Genomic DNA, 18,986 nt, shown 5'->3' with positions numbered 1-18,986 from the left:
GGAGGATAGCAAACGATACTTTTGCTCTTAGCCAGGACACGGTGCTGGCGTAGTCCTCTCCCTTCTTAATGGCGAGTAGTTCAGCTAATCTGCTGTGGTATCTCTTACATTCCTCGGCCATTCCGCCTGTGGTAGTAAAAACAAGTGGCGTAAAGGTGCCTTGCTCCACCTCCATCACCCTGCTTGCATATTGGCGTTTTTTTTTCATTCTCGTGTTGCCTGTAGATTTCCTTGGGGCTTAGATCTCTGTAAGAACATGCATTAGGGTGACAAACCCTGACATCGAAGAATGCAGTCCTCTGTCTCTCCCAGAAGCCACGAGCGCTAATATCTAAACGTGCATCAGGAGCTCTGTTAGCACCTCTGTTCAAAGTCTCTCCATTGATTTCCTGAAGGACCGGCTCTATTTCCACATCATTAGATACCATGCTCAACATCTCTGCTTCCAGGTCACGAAGCTCATTATGACGCTGTATTATAAACCCGCCACGTCGGCATACCATTGCATGATCTACGTTGAAACGGTCCCCGCATACGCACACTTTCGGTGTGTCGGTGATTTCCCAGTCGTATCTCAGACTGATCGCGTCTCTGAATTCTCTCTTATTTAGATTGAAGTTCAAGTCTTTGATGGGAATTACTGTCAGCCAGTTCGATGCTCCCTTCTCCGTGGCTAGCTCTACAGCTCGCTTGGTTCCTGTCGGCAGAGAGGTCCTCACCCGTTTTAGCCTCTCATCCATACACTCATCCTTCTCCTTACAAATATATAATAATAATAATAATAATAATAATAATAATAATAATAATAATAATAATAATAATAATAATAATAATAATAATACATAACTTATATAGCGCAGCGCTTCTCAAAGATCCAGCCGCGCTTTACAATAATGGTAACGTAAATATAAAATCAATTGGATAATAGAATAAAAATTAGCAAAAATCAAAGAAAACAAAAACTACAACTGCCTAAATAGATGGGTTTTAAGTTTAGACTTAACGTTTGTAGGTGTTCCACTTGCCTAATATCGTCTGGCAGGGCGTTCCATACTTATAACCTTCGACAACAGCTATATCTAGTTGACAACTACAAGTTTTTCATAAACAATGTGCCAAATCAGTTCAAATTATCCACTAAGCTCAGACATGCAAGTAATGGTGAAAAGGGCGAAAATGGAGGATTGGGCGAAACTGCCAACCTTGCCCACCGCACGTCGCTCAATTGGCGAAATGTCTCCAAATCTGCAATTTTCGCCATTGCCTGCATTTCTTGACATAGATAGACGTATCGGAGTAATCCATGAGTTCTTGTTTTACGAAACGTTTTTCGCGTTCGAGCTGCATTATATTTCGTCTCCTTCGCAGCCGTTTTTTGGATGTCACGCAATGCTCCCCAGAGTGGCGTGACGCCCTAATAACGGCTGCGAAGGGGACCGAAGTGGCACTGAGATATTATAGCACAAAATATGATTTTAAATCATTTATATCTGCAACGGACGGTTTCAGTATCTTCGGGCGCAAGTCCCCCGCGAGCTCGGAGGTTAATAGCAGAGGCCTAACTGGGAGTTTGAGTAGCCAATCAGAGCCCGCCTTTGACTCTATCCACTGTTTTAGTATATACTAAAACAAATATTATTTTTGTTCAAGAAAAGTACTTTATTCGAGACAATTAAGGAACAGGTTATTTCAAGAATTAAATATTGGCATAAAAATCCTAGGTCTTCGCCTTGGAATGTGAGTATGTGACCACGCGTGTTTTTTCTGTGAGGCTAAGAACTAGTTTCCCTAATAAGGAAAACTCCTGAGTCACCTTGCGCATGCGCTTTCTTACGTAAGAAAATCTCGTGCGCCTTGAAGCTTGCATCATATCAGACGAGTTGAAAAGTACACTAGAACTGTACAGATCCCTCGACAAGAAAATACTTGGCTAGTTTAGATATGTGGCCCACAGTTAGTGCAGCTCGATCGTCTCTGAAACATTTTGCTCGCATCGCACGGCATACACCTTCAATAAGGACTTTTGGATCAGTGAGCAAACAGGTGAGCTGGTTAGCTTCGGTTCCGATATCACTAAGCCGGTTCTCTGGACATGTGCCACAGCGATTTTCAATCCTTCTGATTTTTTTACAGAGAATACTCACAAATGATGTTGTTCCAGGGAATGAGTTATCCAGATTTCGTTTCTACAGGTACGTAAGAATGAGTATTGAAGATGGTCTGACAATTTACATACATGTACATGTAGAACTCAATTTGCACGTGGCTAGTTCGACGAAATCTTGTAATAATGTTGATAAACGTGCACGTCTCATTTTCCACGGTCTTTCGGTGACAAGGTGGGAAAGTTTGCCTTTTTTATTTTTGGGCATTTAAAGTTCCAAGTGTCTCAATCAGCGGTGTTCAGCAGCTCGTACAGGACATATATATGTTGAAATAATTAGAGTGATAATCTATTATTTAAAAACGTACAACTGTCGTTAACAGCTGGGACCTCTGACCAAAGTAAATTAAACTGAAAACCCAGTCTTCTACTGTTTTAATAACTATCGGTGTCAGCATTGGAAAACTAATCATTACATGTTTTAGTTGCATAACAACTCATCAACCACTTAAGCCCTGCCCAGAGGCAACAATTCCCAGCATTTTGGGCAACAACTCCAGACTATGTAGGAACGTGCAGTGTATTATGGAAAGAATACGACCCATAAGACTTTTTAAACTTACAAAATTCGGCTGCCGCCTTGTTTTAAACATGTTAATGCATGCTTTCTCCATGGAGACCATATGTAATGCATGTGCGTGGCCCCAGTAGTGTTGGAAGAGCTGTGCAAATGGATCCAAGATTGTTGCGCTACGCTTTGGCCATCACGGAAGAAAAGAAATGTTGGGAGTTGTTGGCTCAAAAGTTTGACCACTTTCAAACTTTGTGCAACAACTCCAAACAACACATAACATGGGTCAGCATGGAGTGCAAACGGATGAAACATGTAACACCTAACAAGGTTGGGAGTTCTTGTGGCCATTTGCACAGGGCTTTAGATGAGCCAATGTTAATAGGTGGCATGCACCCTTGTGGTTAATAGAGAAAAAGAAAAGTAATTCTGATGTGTGTTAACCCATTGACTCCCAGGGGTTCCCCATTGACGAGTTTGATGAGTTTGCACTGAAGCTCTGTTTGTATAGTTTAATTAAGGTGGAAATCCATCCTCTTTAGTGTTTTGGGACTCTCTTATAACTTTAATTAATTACTCAATCCTGATTGGAAGAGAACAAATTGTATCCCAAATTGTTTTTACAGTCTCCACTAAGGTACCATGGCAACCATCCACTATTTTAACTCACTTGCCATATGAAAAAACAATGGGAAACAGGAACTATGCTATTTTTAATGAAAATGTCGTGCAAACTCTGAAACAAAGTTAATCATGATAATACAAACAAGGCTACCCATTTTCACATCTGAATGAAAGAGAAATGGAAGCAGTTTAACAATTGAGAAAATTAAAAATATTATGGCTTGTATTAGATACACAAATCACAAAATCCTTCCTTCACATTTGGAATTAGTAGACACTTTTAATGTTTTGAAAGTTATCAAATTCTAATTGCCTGAAAGCTTGTCGTATTCATGTAATTTCCATAAGATTACAAACAGCAAGATCTGACAAAACTGAACCTGCCGTAACTAAGGCTTTTACAGCAATGTCAGTGCTTGTTTCTCTAAAAGTTTTTATTTTTGTACACTCTTTGCTGTTTATTCTTATTATTTAACACTGTGTGCACCTGTTCTGACGTCATTATTGACCTGTTTTTAACTTGTGTGTCTTTAGCTCAGATGCTGTGCGAGGTGCAGTGTGTGGCATTGATCTTGGAACAACAAACTCCTGTGTAGCAGTCATGGAAGGAAAAACACCCAAAGTGTTGGAGAATGCAGAAGGATCAAGAACCACACCTTCTGTGGTTGCTTTTACCCCTGAAGGTGAACGACTAGTGGGCACTCCTGCAAAGCGACAGGTAATGTTTGTTTCGGCTGAATCACAAGACATTATTTTGTTAAGTCATTCATAGATTGTTTGAAAAAAAATTAAATGACAGGATAACCCTCTGTCTTGTAATATTCCTATTCACCACATTGATTTGTGGAATGATGAATGTTAAGGAAGTTGCAGTATCAATATTAGCAATGTCAGTAAGGGACACTTAATTTGCATCCTTAGTGAACAAAATAAATGTATGATTGATTTCCACTTTCTTTATTCTCTGCTTTTTTCAGGCTGTAACCAACCCTACAAATACCTTGTATGCCACTAAGAGGTACATTGGTCGCAGGTTTGATGCCCCGGAAATCAAGAAAGATGTGTAAGTATTTTCAGTGGAAAAAAATAATTTTATGGTAATGGTAAGGGTAATGAATTTATATAGCACATTTTCTATTGTCATATTCAAATGCACTTTACAAGCAAGGGATCTATGTGTGAAATTGGACATCAGCATATGTAGGCGCCACTGGCAGTCGCTATCAGTCCATTAGCGATCTCACCCAGCACAAATGGATGAAATGAGACCTGACCACAACACCGGAAGCTCCATACCCTACTCTTTACGAATAGTGTGTGGGTGTTTTTATGTCCCACTGGTTTGTGAACATTGAAGGGTTGTGTAACGGGGCCTACGGTTTATAGTCCTTAAATCCGAGAAGACTTGAAAGTCTTAACCATTTACAGATGTTATTACAAAGGCACCACTTTCTCCTCGGTTATTTTAAGACCCTGAGTGTTGGTCTGACCGGAGTTTAACTCACAACCTCCCGCATGGCAGCCCAATTCTCAACCAACTGAGCCACTGCCGGTGCGCAGTTATACAAATTAAAAATGTACGTTTCAACAGTATTGGGTTTTATACTGGACGTGAAAGTGTCATTGAGTTTTACAACCTGTTACAGTGCTGGAAATAACAGTCGGTCATCGGACATTGTCCGACCAAATTTTGAAAATGTCCGGCCAATTTCATATTATGATCGGACACGATGACCGAACATCTCACCAGCACATCTTGAGTTCTCTTCTTCAAGGTGTTGTCAGTCAATTAATTATGTTCGGTCCAATTTGTCAAATGTCCGACCAAAAGGAAGATTTGAAAGGACATATGTCCTGTGAATAAAGAAAAATTATTTCCAGCACTGTATTATGTTTTCACGTTTTAGGCAAAATATGTCATTTAAGATTGTCAAGGCATCCAATGGTGATGCCTGGTTTGAAGCTAATGGCCAGATGTATTCACCAAGCCAAGTTGGAGCATTTGTTCTTATGAAGATGAAAGAGACAGCTGAAAGTTATCTGGGAACTGCTGTCAACAATGCTGTTATCACTGTACCAGCATACTTCAATGATTCTCAGAGACAGGTGTGTTTGCATGGTTGACTTGTTTCATTATTACCTAATAATTGAGAGGTGGGAACTGTTGTATGCAGGGATTTTGTTAAGAGTGAAGAACTGGTTATTTTTACTGGCTATTCAAGCAAATGTTACCGGCTTTTTTCGTAGTAAATTTCCAAAAGTATCCTGTTTAAAATCCATAAACTCAGTACACTTCGAAAAACTTTCCGCCGTTTAAAGCATATACTTTCCACCCTCATGATCGCCTAATCTGCTGTATGGCATCTCCCCTCCAAACAAGTTAAATCAAGAACATGTTAAAGTTCTTTATTAACTTTCTCAAATACTGTATTGAAACCGAATATCTGAATGATGCCCAACTTTAGGAAAAAATGAATGTTGTGGTTCAATTTTTTTCTTGGTTCAAAATTTTTTTGAGCCAGATTATGATGATGAATGTTAGACAGAGAAAAAGCAAAATTGAACTTGTTCGAAAAATTAAGAAAAAAGAACCTCAACAATCTGTTTCTATTCAGTAGAGTGGCTCAAACTTGGGTTGTTCAGTCCAAACCTGAAGGGCTATTGCTTGAAACGTCAGCTTTCCAGATTTTTCACCGTGGTAATTCGACCTTTATCAACTCTCCCACCGATGCAACACCACAGTTTCTTTAGAAACTACAGCTGTAGAAATTTGTTCACTTTATTTAAACATTGCTTTCTTGTCTGGGCACTAACTGCTCATCGAGAGAAGTTGCATTGCCCTACATAGATTCAAGGGCTCCTTGTACATTTTTGTACACCATGCATAATGAAGGTCTGGTACTATACAGGAACTGCAGTCTTTTTGGATGCTTTTCCATTATCTAAGTATTCAAATTAAGTGTGTTACATTTTAGAGTGAATGTGAAGTAAGTGTTTTAATGCCAATATTTTTGTTTAATGAACTTTAGGCTACTAAAGATGCTGGCCAGATAGCAGGACTGAATGTTCTTCGTGTGATTAATGAACCTACGGCAGCTGCCTTGGCCTATGGAATGGACAAGTCGGAAGATAAAATGTAAGTCCTGTTTGTAACCAAAATCAGTGGCATACATCTTACACGACTGATGTAAAAATGGACAGTCTAGTCTAGTACCCTTAGCAGCATGTACTTACATTTGCCAAAACCAGAACAACAGATTTGAACAATCAGTATATTTAACTATTATCCTGCGAAATTGCGTGGATTGTCGCCTAATACTTAGCCAATGAGGCAGTAGGCTGAGTTGGCTAAAACCAGGCGATGTTCTGCAAGATTGAGCAGGATAATTGTTTTATTATTCAACACATTGATGACAAAACATAATTTTCTACTTTTATTGGAAAAAAAGCTGGGAAAACAACCATTTTTCTTCGCGACACACAAAATTACGGTTATCCCAGGATACACATTGAGTACGCACACAATGAATATTGAGCACGCTATGACCATATTTTGTCATTGCCACAATGTGTTGAATAGTAAGCTCCCCCCCACCCCCCCAGGAGCAGGGACTGGAGACCTTGGGTCACTCCTTAACCTATTCATCCCAGAAGTGTCTTCCATTGATGTGTAAAATCATCTAATGTTAGACAGAATCAACTGTAGATTCTGAAGCCTTACTCTCAGGATTACAGGGGTTATTAGAAAAAGTAATCAATAATAGCTTCCCACTGATGCTATCCAAGATGCGGAACATGGCACAAGGCAGGAAATTTTGGAGTGCAGCAATGTTCCTGTCACTGTTGCCAATCCCCCCCCCCCCCCTCCCGAGGCTTTGCCGCCCCTCAGGAGACCATAATCTGACTGTTAGAGTGGTTTTCAATTGAATGTCAAAAGTAATTAGTGAATTACTCTCGTTTTGCATTACTCCACTCAGTGATTGGTTCAAAGTTCTCACGCCACTTTTTCAACCATGCAATCAGAAGTGAAACCAAAACCAACCATGGCTCGTGCATGAACATTTTCTCATGCTTTGTGTCGACTATGTGTAATTACTTTGAGTTTTGTTTGGTTTACTGGATTGTGTCAATCCTTTTTGATTCAGGCCAAAGTAATTACTTTGGTTTTGGCTTTACAACACTCAATTGAAACTTGCTCTATTGCTTTGGTTATTGGTTTTCAGAATTGCAGTGTATGATCTTGGTGGTGGCACTTTTGATATTTCCATCTTGGAGATTCAGAAGGGTGTATTTGAGGTAAGACATTGCTTTTTTTCAGCCTCGTAATAATGAGGTTTGTGAGGCTGTGTATTGTATTGTGTGTGGTTGGGTATTTCTGTCCTATGTCAACTGCTATTTGGTCGAATGCTATGTAATTGTCTTGATTGTTAACAGACTTGTTTCCAAAAGTTTTAATTTACCCACTTTTTGTTGAGTGTTCTAATAATGTTATCCACAGGTGAAGGCCACAAATGGGGATACATATCTTGGTGGGGAGGACTTTGACAACACTCTTCTAAAATACCTCATAACAGAATTCAAGAGAGAGGTGACAGTTCTTTTCAAAGTTTTTTGGCTTTAATTAACTTGCTAAACATGACCTTGACACTGCATAGGGTACTCTGTACAAACCCTAATTATGCAGAAACTTCATTAAGGGGCAGGCACTGGGCAGACTGACCAGCTGTGGTCACTCTTTTGCCATGAGTTTGCTTGGGTGTTTCCATATTATCTGCTTACTTTATCACATGTACATAAAAAGCATTAAAATGCCCAGCTGTCTAATGCTGATAACCTCATAAGCAAAATGTTAATGAAACTCTGGTAAATGCTCTTAAACATCTCTGGAATTAAAACATTTGAAATGAAGAAACGACTTTAAATGTTAATTTAGTAAGGAGACATTAATCATAAACACCAACTGGTAAATTATGAATCAAGATTCTAACCATAATATTAACAGGGCTTGAAATTTAAAAAAAAACTTCCAGTCAAAATTTTGCAACAAGATATGAAAATTTGGTAACTGTTGCAAGTTTGCAAATTTTAGTCTCAAATTGTATGAAATTTAATCAGGGGTGATCAGGCTATATTGTGTTGTCAGCGGTTTAACAAAACAAAACGTGAGCCTGCAAACATCACTGAAAATAGTGGATGATTGAGGGAATGGCATTGTAAGACTCACTCACTATACTATATGTATATTTTTGGTTAAAAGTTTCCTCATATCTTTACATTGAAACGCTTCACATGGAGAAGCAAAATATATTTTCTTTTTATTATTTTAGCAAAAGTAGCAGCAAAGTGATAAGTGATGTGACCCTTTCATTTCGAAATAGCTAAGGTGAAAACTAGTCTCCAATTGGAAAAATTCATGCAGTCATAAATGCAACTGAATTGGGCGGAATTTCAAGCTCTGATATTCCAGAAAATGATATTTAGTTTTGGCACTTTGATTTTCAGAGTGGTGTTGATTTGTCCAAGGACAACATGGCTCTTCAGCGACTGAGAGAAGCTGCAGAGAAAGCAAAGATTGAATTATCAGCCTCTGTTCAGGTACTTTATTATTTTGTAAAAGAAGACTTGTTTAATGCCTTGGTAATGTGAACTGACAAATAGTTAACAACTATTCACCGAAGTGGAGGTCGGTAAATATCCACCACTTGCGACCGACACTGAGTTGAATAGTTCTTTTGATATATACATGTAGTAAAACAGTGAGATAATACAGTACAGAAATATGATTTTAACTCATTCATTCCTGCAAAGATTGCGACATTCTCAGGTTCAAATTCTGCGTGACTTGCTCTCAGGTGAATAGCAAAGGATATCCAGAGTTTGAGTAACCAATCAGCGTGCGTGTTCAACGCTATCCACTGTTATCTATCTATCTATCTATCTATCTATCAGGTAGTCATGAGTTATTTTAAGCCATTGATATCTCAAACGCCCTAGGACGCTCCCAGGGGACAAGTGAAATCATCTGGTGTCAGACAGAGCAAAATCTGTTAGGTCTCACCCCCAGAGGTCAATGGGTTAGATCCTTGCAGTGTTGCTTTGTACTGTAAGTCATAATAATGTGTTTTGTATTCATACTTAATAGACAGATATCAATTTGCCCTATATCACTGTGGATTCCAGTGGTCCCAAACACTTGGCAATGAAGCTTACTCGTGCCAAGTTTGAATCCCTTGTCAACGACCTCATTCAACGGACTGTAGAGCCATGCAAAAAATGTCTGCGTGATGCTGAGATCAGCAAGAGTGATATTGGTGATATATTACTTGTTGGGGGAATGACAAGGATGCCAAAGGTAATTAAAAATCCTTCTTTATACAGGGTCCATGTCCATGTCCATGTATTGAGCACTGTTGGAACCTTCTTAATTCTCTGTCAGCACTCTGCCAACAAAGAACTTACAAGAACATAAAGGATGGCTGAGATTGTAGTGTCCCATTTACTGTTAAGATGCCAAAACAATTTTTGCAGTGCTGAATCAATTAATGCTATTTGTTAATTTGCAACACCTCAATGATTGGTTGAAAAAAAAAAACAATTATAGACAAAGCGGGAATCAATGAAACCTAACCCTAAAACAATACAGGGGGTAGCTCATGAAGATCCGGTGAGATTATAGGTCTGTGCTGACTATCAATGATAATGTTTGGTCTTAGGATTCAACTCGCTGGAATCTTGTGAGTCCTTTTACACTACATGTATTTTGCATCTGGGGTGAATTAACTGGTAAGGAGCTGAGCCATCATAGGAAATGGGATGATCCTGGTCATTCAAAGACAAACACTGTTGAATCTTTGTGTAACTTATTTTTTGAAGACAGAGTAAAATCCAGAAGTGTTCACTGAGGAGGGATTAGGTCAAGCTTTTTCTATTTTCTGGAATGGGTTGCAACAGACAAAATCTGTTTGTACAGTTTTTTTCACGAGTCTTATGCTTTCAACAGGTTCAGTCAACAGTCCAGGAAATTTTTGGTCGACCCCCAAGTAAGGCTGTCAATCCTGATGAGGCAGTGGCTGTTGGTGCGGCAATTCAGGGAGGAGTTCTTTCTGGCGATGTCAAGGATGTGTTGCTGTTAGACGTGACACCATTGTCTTTAGGAATTGAAACTCTGGGTGGTGTATTCACAAAGCTTATCACAAGGAACACGACTATTCCTACAAAGAAAAGCCAGGTGAGCTACAGCCTTGAAGCTGGCCTGCTCGTCCCTCAAAATTTAACTAATTGGGATCATTTATTTTCTTTTAAATGTATTATTCTCATGTTATTTGACTGGGTGTTTGTGAAGGTCTCGGGTACGTACATGTCCATTTACATGTACATGTATGTTGTGTAAGGTAAAATTTGGCATCAGTGACTACAATGTGCACAGTGCACAAAGAACTTTGTGTGTTGAGACCTGTAAATCCTTATCCACCTGCCTGTTGTTGAGAAAGGGATCCCAGCTGCACCAGATCCACCCTTGTTTCTTGTTGTTTAAAGCAAAAACTGTTGAGTAGAAGGGGCCTGTTTTCATGCATTCCCTGCAGTATTCTTGTAACTATGTGTCATGTGCCACCATAGAAGCCAGGGTCTTTTTTTGTGAGGTCAAGGAAAAGAGTAAACCTGTGTTGATATTGATAATCTTAATGCCCCATTCACACCAACAAGACGTGTTTAATTAAACTGGGTTTAACAAAATGAAAAATCAGTCACAAAAGAAATGTAGGACTGGCTTTTACATGAGATTCAGGTAAGTTTTCATGCATGCTTTGATCTGTGCTTAATTTGTAGTCCACAAAAATCAGTAAACATTATTTAAAAGGAAACACATTGAAACCGTGTTTAAAGGGGCTAGGTCATGCAATTTTAGGCAATTTCAGCATTGATCAAATGGTCATAGATTTGAATTAACTGAAATAACAAAATAACGGCTCAAAACTATAGAGGAACTCAAACAAAACACAGGAAAGCTAAGGAGGGACAAGGATGGACAAAACTGGGGAGGATTGAAATGGATTACATTTGGGTAAATTTGAAAAACGTCGGCCCACCTTTTTTCAAATTTATGTCAGTTTACATCAAAATGTCATTTAAACAGCTGGAAAATCATTCTCAATTGTTACGTGGCCGTGATTTTGCAAATGAAAGACTCTTGCCCTGCCAATTTGACGTTTAGAGCTCATAACTAACAAAATTAAACAAAATTACCTAAAACAGCGTGACCTAGCCCCTTTAACTAAACATCTTTAAAACATGGTTAATGTTTGGTGTGAACAGTGCATTGGTTGAAAACTAGTTTATCTAATACTGCTGTAGGTGTATTTTTGGACATAGGTGGGGTGAGTCATCAGTGGTAAATAAGTTACATTTGTATTTATGGGAGGGTTTCCTGTGCCCAGCCCTCCTGCTTTCTGGATATGTCCCTGTGTTGCATCATTTTGTTTGGATGTATTTGATGTGGTGTATATTGAGTATGTTGGTGGTCTGATTCTGTCCTAAGTTGTTTTGTCAATTGATTTCTTGTCAGGTGTTCTCCACAGCAGCAGATGGCCAAACTCAGGTGGAAATCAAAGTCCATCAAGGCGAGCGAGAAATGGCTGCTGACAATAAAATGTTGGGTCAATTCCAGCTGGTGAGCGATTCACAGTTTCTTTTTCCGAGAGAATACTGGAAGTATTCGTAGAATATGCAAGTGTGCAATCCTGATTTCTTCACAGGTCATGGCATAACAAGTCTGTTACTTAGTACCAATAATTTTGTCTTCTGTAGGTTGGCATTCCGCCTGCACCACGAGGGGTACCACAAATTGAAGTTACTTTTGATATTGATGCAAATGGCATCGTCAATGTGTCTGCAAGAGACAAAGGAACTGGCCGAGAACAGCAAAGTAAGCCATAATGACTTGTTTTCATGTATGCAGCTGTTTCCTTTTGATAAGGTGAAATAAACAGAGCCAGATGCAGACTGTTTAAGCCTTACAGTACTTATTTCAGGGTGTCAAGTTCCTTTTTTTCCTATTTTAGTTGATCCCATGTTTTCTTATTTTTTTAAAAGAAACCTTTGATTTTTCCTAATTTCGTCCATCTTTGTTGCGAGTACAGAATTCAAATGGTAGTTAATTAACTTTGATGACATTTTAATAATAATATTATGAAGCCCTTGAATTGCCTTATGGCTCTGAGTTGGTGCAGTTTCAACTCAGGTCCTTTGAGAACAGTCCACCTTGAAAACTTTCAGAGTCTCTAGTGGCTCCTGTTTTTGTGGTAGTGCACTATGCACTATGTCACCGGGTTGTAAGAGTGTAAGTAAGAGTGTCCGTGGTGCCAATAGGCCCGCAACGCGTGCATAAGTCACGAAAATAAACAGGTCTGTTGGAAGCGTGCTTGAGTGTCGACAAAGTGAGCCCCAAAATCGTCACGACTTTGTGACGCTGATGAATAATAAAGAAGCTGCTATTTCCAAAACGATGGAATTACCTCGTCTAGTAGAGTAAAGTTTTGACTTTGGGGAAACAATGGTCAAAATCAAGAGTAGGGCGATTGTGATCTTTGTGTTGAATTCACACATTTCTTGTCAAACCTTATAACACTTGAAAGGAAAAAAAACCAAACTAACAAAAGCAAAAACAAAAAGTCGGTATCTTGCCATCATTTTGACACAGATATATCATTTGTTTCGCGAGTATACACGCAAGGTAACTTGATCACGGCACCCGCTGAATTTGATGTCACTTTCGATTTTGCAATTTACTTGTGCAGCCAGAAGTACAAAAGAAAAATAGAACGTAGCAAAAATCTCCCAAAATGTTTTTCGCGGATGGTAACTTTTTATATTCGTGGTTCAAAATTAATGTTGTTTTCGTGTCGGAAATTTTGTTGCTGATCTCAAAATATTTTATTCTTGATCGACTGTTCCGAAAACTTCCCTCTGCTTTTCCTCAAAACAGTGTATCAATATTTATTTACTTTTGCATCAATATTTGTTTTGCATAAGGTAGTCTAACAAAATCTTTACCTTGCTTAGTTCGCATTTTTGAGCGTTAAAATAGAATTTTCGGTCCTATGTTTCTGTTACAAAGTGGTATATTTTTGAGGTCACCCATCTTTCTGGGTTTAGTATTTTACTAGTAACCACATGTGGTCTCAGGGGGCTATTTACCTAAGACATCTGGCACTGTAATGTTATGCGATACCAAAACAATATCGTGTACTATTAGAGCTACCAGAAACCCATAAGGGTTGAAACGTGTAACGCGCGTTCACAGCTTCCGAATATTCAGTGCGAACTGATTGGTTGAATGTTTCATTGCTAAGTACCATATTTGGAAATCCCTCGCTCTTGTTGTTCCAAATATGGTACTTAGCAAATCGAATATTCAGAAGCTTGTTTCCAAGCACGCAAGGGGCCGTTACACGTTTCAACCCTTATGGGTTTCTGGAGCTACATATTACGCAAAGACAATTTGAATCTCCTGTAAGACAAAACGCAGCTCAGTTGACAAAATGGAATAAAGCGCTGTGTTATTGCACTACCACACGTACGCAATGCGTGCCTATTTTTCAATGGGGCCTCCATAGGATATCCTATTAACTTTACTTCCTAATTTTCGAAAATTTGCCAATTTTCTTCGGATGTATATTTTTGGTAAAAAGTTTTCTATTGCCCTCTTTGCATGTACTGTATATCTATCTCTCTGTAATTTGTTTGACACCCTGTAATCTTTAAGGTCCTGATAAAATCACTGAAAACCAAAAAGTTAACCATATTGTTTTCACAATTGAACCCACTGGGAAGTCGGAAAAATCCGAGCCCCAGATCTGAGATGGGATTCGAAACTACGACCCCCCGTGATCTAATCGGATGCTCTAAGCACTGAGCTACTGGAGACTCTTTGGTGAGCAAGGGTGTGGGTCTTTGACTCGAGCTGCATCACGCAAGCTACAGAGTCAAATAACGACTGACAGCATAGCTCATAACTGCATCGAGCAGTCACCTTAAAGCACATCTGAGATGCGGCCAACCAACCACCCAAGTGAGCGAATGTGAGAATGATATACACGTATTAAATGAAAGGTTTTACAATTGAGCCCACTGGGAACATTTCACCCTTCCCTCATTTCACCCTAGTCTCCAGTAGCTCAGTGGTTAGAACATCCGAGCAGATCTTGGAGGGTCGTGGGTTCAAATCCCATCTGGGGCTCGGATTTTTCCGATTTCCCAGAGATCTTTGCAAGACGTGCAGATTATTTTTTGCTTGGGTTGTGGGAACGTCATACATTGTAGTCTTAAGCATCAGTACCACTTTATGAATTTTGCCAGAAGCCCATAACACAGATCTGTCTCATTTGGCCTTGGCTCATCAGTTTACTGTATTATCTAAAGTTGGAATATAATGGGTCGTGCCAAATTATGGCCAATCAGATTGGGCCTGATGGCCACAACTCGTCTGATTGGTCTGCAATCAAGTAGCCGCAGGAGGGGATTGCTCGTGCTTAATGCAAAATCATGGATCGTACAAGGAACACAATACCACCACGTTTTTTCTCCGCAAAAATCTAGCAGTAGCCTTCCAAAAAAAAAAATAGATAATACCGAAAACTGATGGGCCGCATTCAATGGACTTCTTGTTTCACCTGATTAGACCAAAAAACGCAAAATTTCAGGTGGTACCCCTTTTCCACGTAGTACAGTATGATTAATTTTTTTGTGTTGGTTGTAGTTGTGATCCAGTCCTCTGGAGGACTTAGCAAAGATGAAATCGAAAACATGGTCAGGGAAGCTGAGAAATATGCCGATAGTGACAGACAACGTAAAGTAAGTATGAATTCCTTTTTTTTTTTTGGCAATGGACACATGTTTTCGGACAAAACTTTCTCAATGATGTGTAATTATTATATGATAAATTCAAATTCACGTTACGACATTGCAAGGCTCTGGGGCAGCTCTTTCTTCTTATTTGTTCAGATACCTTCGTTATTTATCAGAGAAGGGTTTAAATCCATTTTCTCCGGCGTACGGGCATTGGATGCTCAATTAACTTGCACAAGCAGTTAGCTCAAATGGATTGATTATGAAGATGAATATAACCTCAGCTGAGGTAAAACTGTGTCATTGTTGCAGGAAAGACTCTTAAATTTGATGACCGTTTGCAAGTCACACGTTGCAACACAGTAACTGTAGCTGATAGGTCCCAACAAAAGCCATCTGCGGCTTCCCACCATATAGTCTTTAGACCCTCGTCAAAAAAATTGAATTAATTAGAAGAGGTCATACTCAGACTGGTGTTGTTGTTGTTGTTTTTTAATTTGCTCGCCATTTCCACATTCGTTTCAGGATTTAACAGAAGCAGTCAACCAGGCTGAAGGAATTATTCATGATACAGAAAGTAAGATGGAAGAGTTCAAGGACCAGTTACCAACAGATGAGGTAAGAGCTGTAACTCTAATTCAATCCAGTCAACGAGGAATAAGATTGGTATAGTTAAGATAGCACTCACCTGTCACTGGTGAAGAAGGGGTTCACCTAGTGGGTACTTTGCTTTAATTAAGGTATAATTCTGGGTTGTTTGCTATCCAGTATCTCCTCCCATCAAGAAGTTTGGTTTGACGTGGGCACATCATAGAATTGGCTTAGTCTAGTTCAGCTTGGAACTCGACCAGTTTATTGGAAAACAACGCGAAAAATTTGATAATAACCAGCAAAATACTATAGACCCCTTGGTTTTCAATGTGTTTTCAAGCAGACCCTCTCTCCCGGCTGAGGAAGACCTACGATTGCAACCGTACGTGTGGTCGTAGAGGAAAATGCACGGTACCCTCAAACAGCTCGCTTTCTTTGTGAGATTATAATAACTGCGAGAGAACGATTGCAAAATATAGTGGCCTTCATCGTAAAGCACACTGCTGTGTCCAATTGTTTGTGACATTTTTGAATGTCAGACCCTGTGCCTTGGACAATCCCCCCACCCCCCCCCTTTTTTTTTTGGGCGGTTTCCCTAACCTTAAATGAAAGCTAAACAGTCAAAATTCTAACCCTTAAAAACTAATTAAAAATGTGTTTAGAGCTAAATTTTAAAATGCGTTCTTTAATCTTAACTACGAAAACGAATCTTTTCGAAATAGAGGGTGAGTAGGCCATGACGAATTCTCCGCGTACTCTACTCCTGTTCCAGAGTGGAAGGATTCCCGAAGACGCGGGAAGATAACAAGTTGATAATTCTAAGGCATGTGCATTTTGAATTTGTAAATCACAATTTTACACTTCTCTTCTGGCAGACTGGCCAACTTAAGGAAGAAATAGCAAAAGTACGTGAAGTGTTGGCGAGAAAAGACAGCGAAACAGCCGAGTCCATCAGGCAAGCGTGCAGTGAACTGCAGCAGAAATCACTCAAGCTGTTTGAAATGGCATACAAAAAGGTAACGTGTTCTTATAACCAGGACCAAAGAAAGGTTTGGGCTGGTTTGCACGTAGGATACTGGCAAGCATTGGTACAGGCGACATATGCAAATGGTCAACTTGACTCCTTTTGTAGAAGTGGAGGTTAGCCCTTCAATAGGCCAACTAATTGAGTTTCCTCTCCCTTTTTTGTGGATAAAATTTAGATGGCATCTGAGAGAGAAAGCGAATCCAGTTCGTCATCAAGCAGTGAGCAAACAGGAAGCGCTGAAGAAGAAGATCACAAAAAGAAAGAAGAAAACTAGATTCTACGACCTACTTCTCACGACAGTCACAGCCTTGCAAGAATCGTTCATGTGCAAAGATAAAGAAGTTGCGCAGAAGTTATTAAGTTGTTTTATACTCTCAGATTTCTGTACGGCTCTGACGCTTCGAGTATTTATAGGCAATGCCTGAGAACTTGTCCCTGAAAATTTTGGCGACAAAAGATATTGGCAGCGTTTGCTGATATAGACTTGTTTCTTCAGTTTTTATTCGAATGGTTATCTTCGTCACGGAGCTCACCTCGACGCCTCCTTGGTGTGTACGCCATGTTTTCTTCTTGTGCAATCGTTCTTTGTTTTATTAGTGTATTAAGTGCAATTTTTAAACCTCGTCTCCATGGAAAATGGCTTTTTTTTTTCGAAGAGTGGAAAAACTGATGAAGCGCCGCATTTGCAGGGGTGCTTTGGCGAATTTCCGGTGTTGTATTGTTTCGTCATAACTCCCTAAACAGAAATTGCTATCTGTGATGATTTCACAGGAAATAGACCAGAGCCTTGATTTGTTTCACAAAATGCTGAAAATTGCATTTCTGTGGCCTTATTATTAATACTGGTAAAAATTAAATTTTAGCTGAGGCATTTGGCAGATGGCACCTCGTCTCATTTGTCGTTTTTTTTTTAAACTTGAATCGCACATACAAACGTTTGATCCTTTTCAACATCTGGTACCGTGGGCTGAAACCACATGTGCTATTTAAGGCTGGTTTCCATACGATCGCAGACGATCGTGGATCGCAGATCGCAGACGATCGCGAAGAGAGCTGTTTCCATATAATCGCAGACGATCGCAAACGATCGCAGAGCCGGCTGCAGCCATACATTTCGGTCAGCAGAAATGTCAAATGTACACGCGCGTTGTGCTCGCGGCAAAATCTTAGCAAACAACATAGCAGACATCGAGGAGGAAATTTTGCTGTTTGTTGCTAAGCGCTAAAACCAGAGGGGGGGCCCTTAAGTTAAAATAATGGAAAGGAGGGGGGGGGGGGGGGCTCTACATTAGATTTCTCAAGTAAGTTGAGGGGGGTGGGGTCTTAATTAAATTTCACAAATTCGATAACGAATAAATAAACATTTTCCAAATAGACAGATGCCACGCCTTTGACTATCCATAATGTCTAAATATTGCATCAACATAAACACATGCTTTAACTTATTTAGAATGTCAACATATGATAGATTGAAACAATCGCTCATGCACAGAAGTCACAAACCACGTTGTGAGCTTTGCCAATAAAACATTTGGCATTTAAGAGGTCCCGCAGACATGCCAGGTCTGTTCTTGATTTAAACAGCGAGAGGGTTTCTAGGTCTACAGTTTCTAGCTGAGGAATGCCACATACTTCTGTTTCATAGTTGTCATCAATGGGTTCACCTCCCAAAGACCGAAAAATTATACAGGTTCGGGTCCTACGGCTTTCTGAGGCAGCAATCCTCTTCTTCTCCTTTTTTTCTTCTGTTCCTTCTTTTTTCTTGATTTGGATGCTTTAGATTTGGCACCAATAGGAAATGTCGCTTTATATTTAGCCATCACCCTATCCAGGTCTTCTACAAGATGCAGAACGTTTAAACCGACTTGAGACTTAATTGAATGACGTTGTTCAGCATTAAAATTGTGTAAACAGCTGAGGCCAGTCTTCAGTGTTTTTCTAACTTGGTTACGACAGCATTAAGCTTGTCCTGGATATCATTTGCCTCTTGTTTGCAACGTCTGATGTTGCTGTCATCATGGGGAGCTGGCTTGTAATCCTCTCGGAGAAACCTTCCTGCACAAGCAGGGTTGTCGGATAAAAGATATTAGTATCTGTTCTCAAGTTTTTCAATATCTAAAGGTACGGGTTAGAGAGGAGGGGGGGGGGGGGGGGGCACATCATAATTTTGAGAGAACGTGAGGGGGGAGGGGGGGTCACAGCTAATCTTGACGCTGCTGGAGGGG

The 18,986-nt window shown here is 39.7% G+C and overlaps 1 protein-coding gene across 1 annotated transcript; it reads left to right on the top strand.

Moving 5' to 3' along the window:
- Positions 1-1,832: 1,832 nt before the first annotated feature.
- On the top strand, positions 1,833-17,646 carry LOC138044061 (stress-70 protein, mitochondrial-like). The gene is made up of 17 exons (XM_068890667.1): positions 1,833-2,043; positions 2,134-2,192; positions 3,834-4,017; positions 4,277-4,362; positions 5,207-5,405; positions 6,329-6,435; positions 7,523-7,595; positions 7,798-7,887; positions 8,802-8,894; positions 9,442-9,651; positions 10,300-10,527; positions 11,863-11,967; positions 12,105-12,222; positions 15,055-15,149; positions 15,669-15,761; positions 16,610-16,750; positions 16,937-17,646. The coding sequence occupies exons 1-17, from the start codon at positions 1,942-1,944 to the stop codon at positions 17,033-17,035; spliced, it is 2,082 nt and encodes a 693-aa protein (XP_068746768.1). The 5' UTR covers positions 1,833-1,941; the 3' UTR covers positions 17,036-17,646.
- The last annotated feature ends 1,340 nt before the right edge of the window (positions 17,647-18,986 follow it).

Source organism: Montipora capricornis, chromosome 3, assembly GCF_036669925.1.
Source record: "Montipora capricornis isolate CH-2021 chromosome 3, ASM3666992v2, whole genome shotgun sequence".
Lineage (NCBI taxonomy): Eukaryota > Metazoa > Cnidaria > Anthozoa > Scleractinia > Acroporidae > Montipora > Montipora capricornis.
The sequence above is the reverse complement of the archived record's forward strand: the minus strand, read 5'-3'. Positions and strand labels throughout refer to the sequence as shown.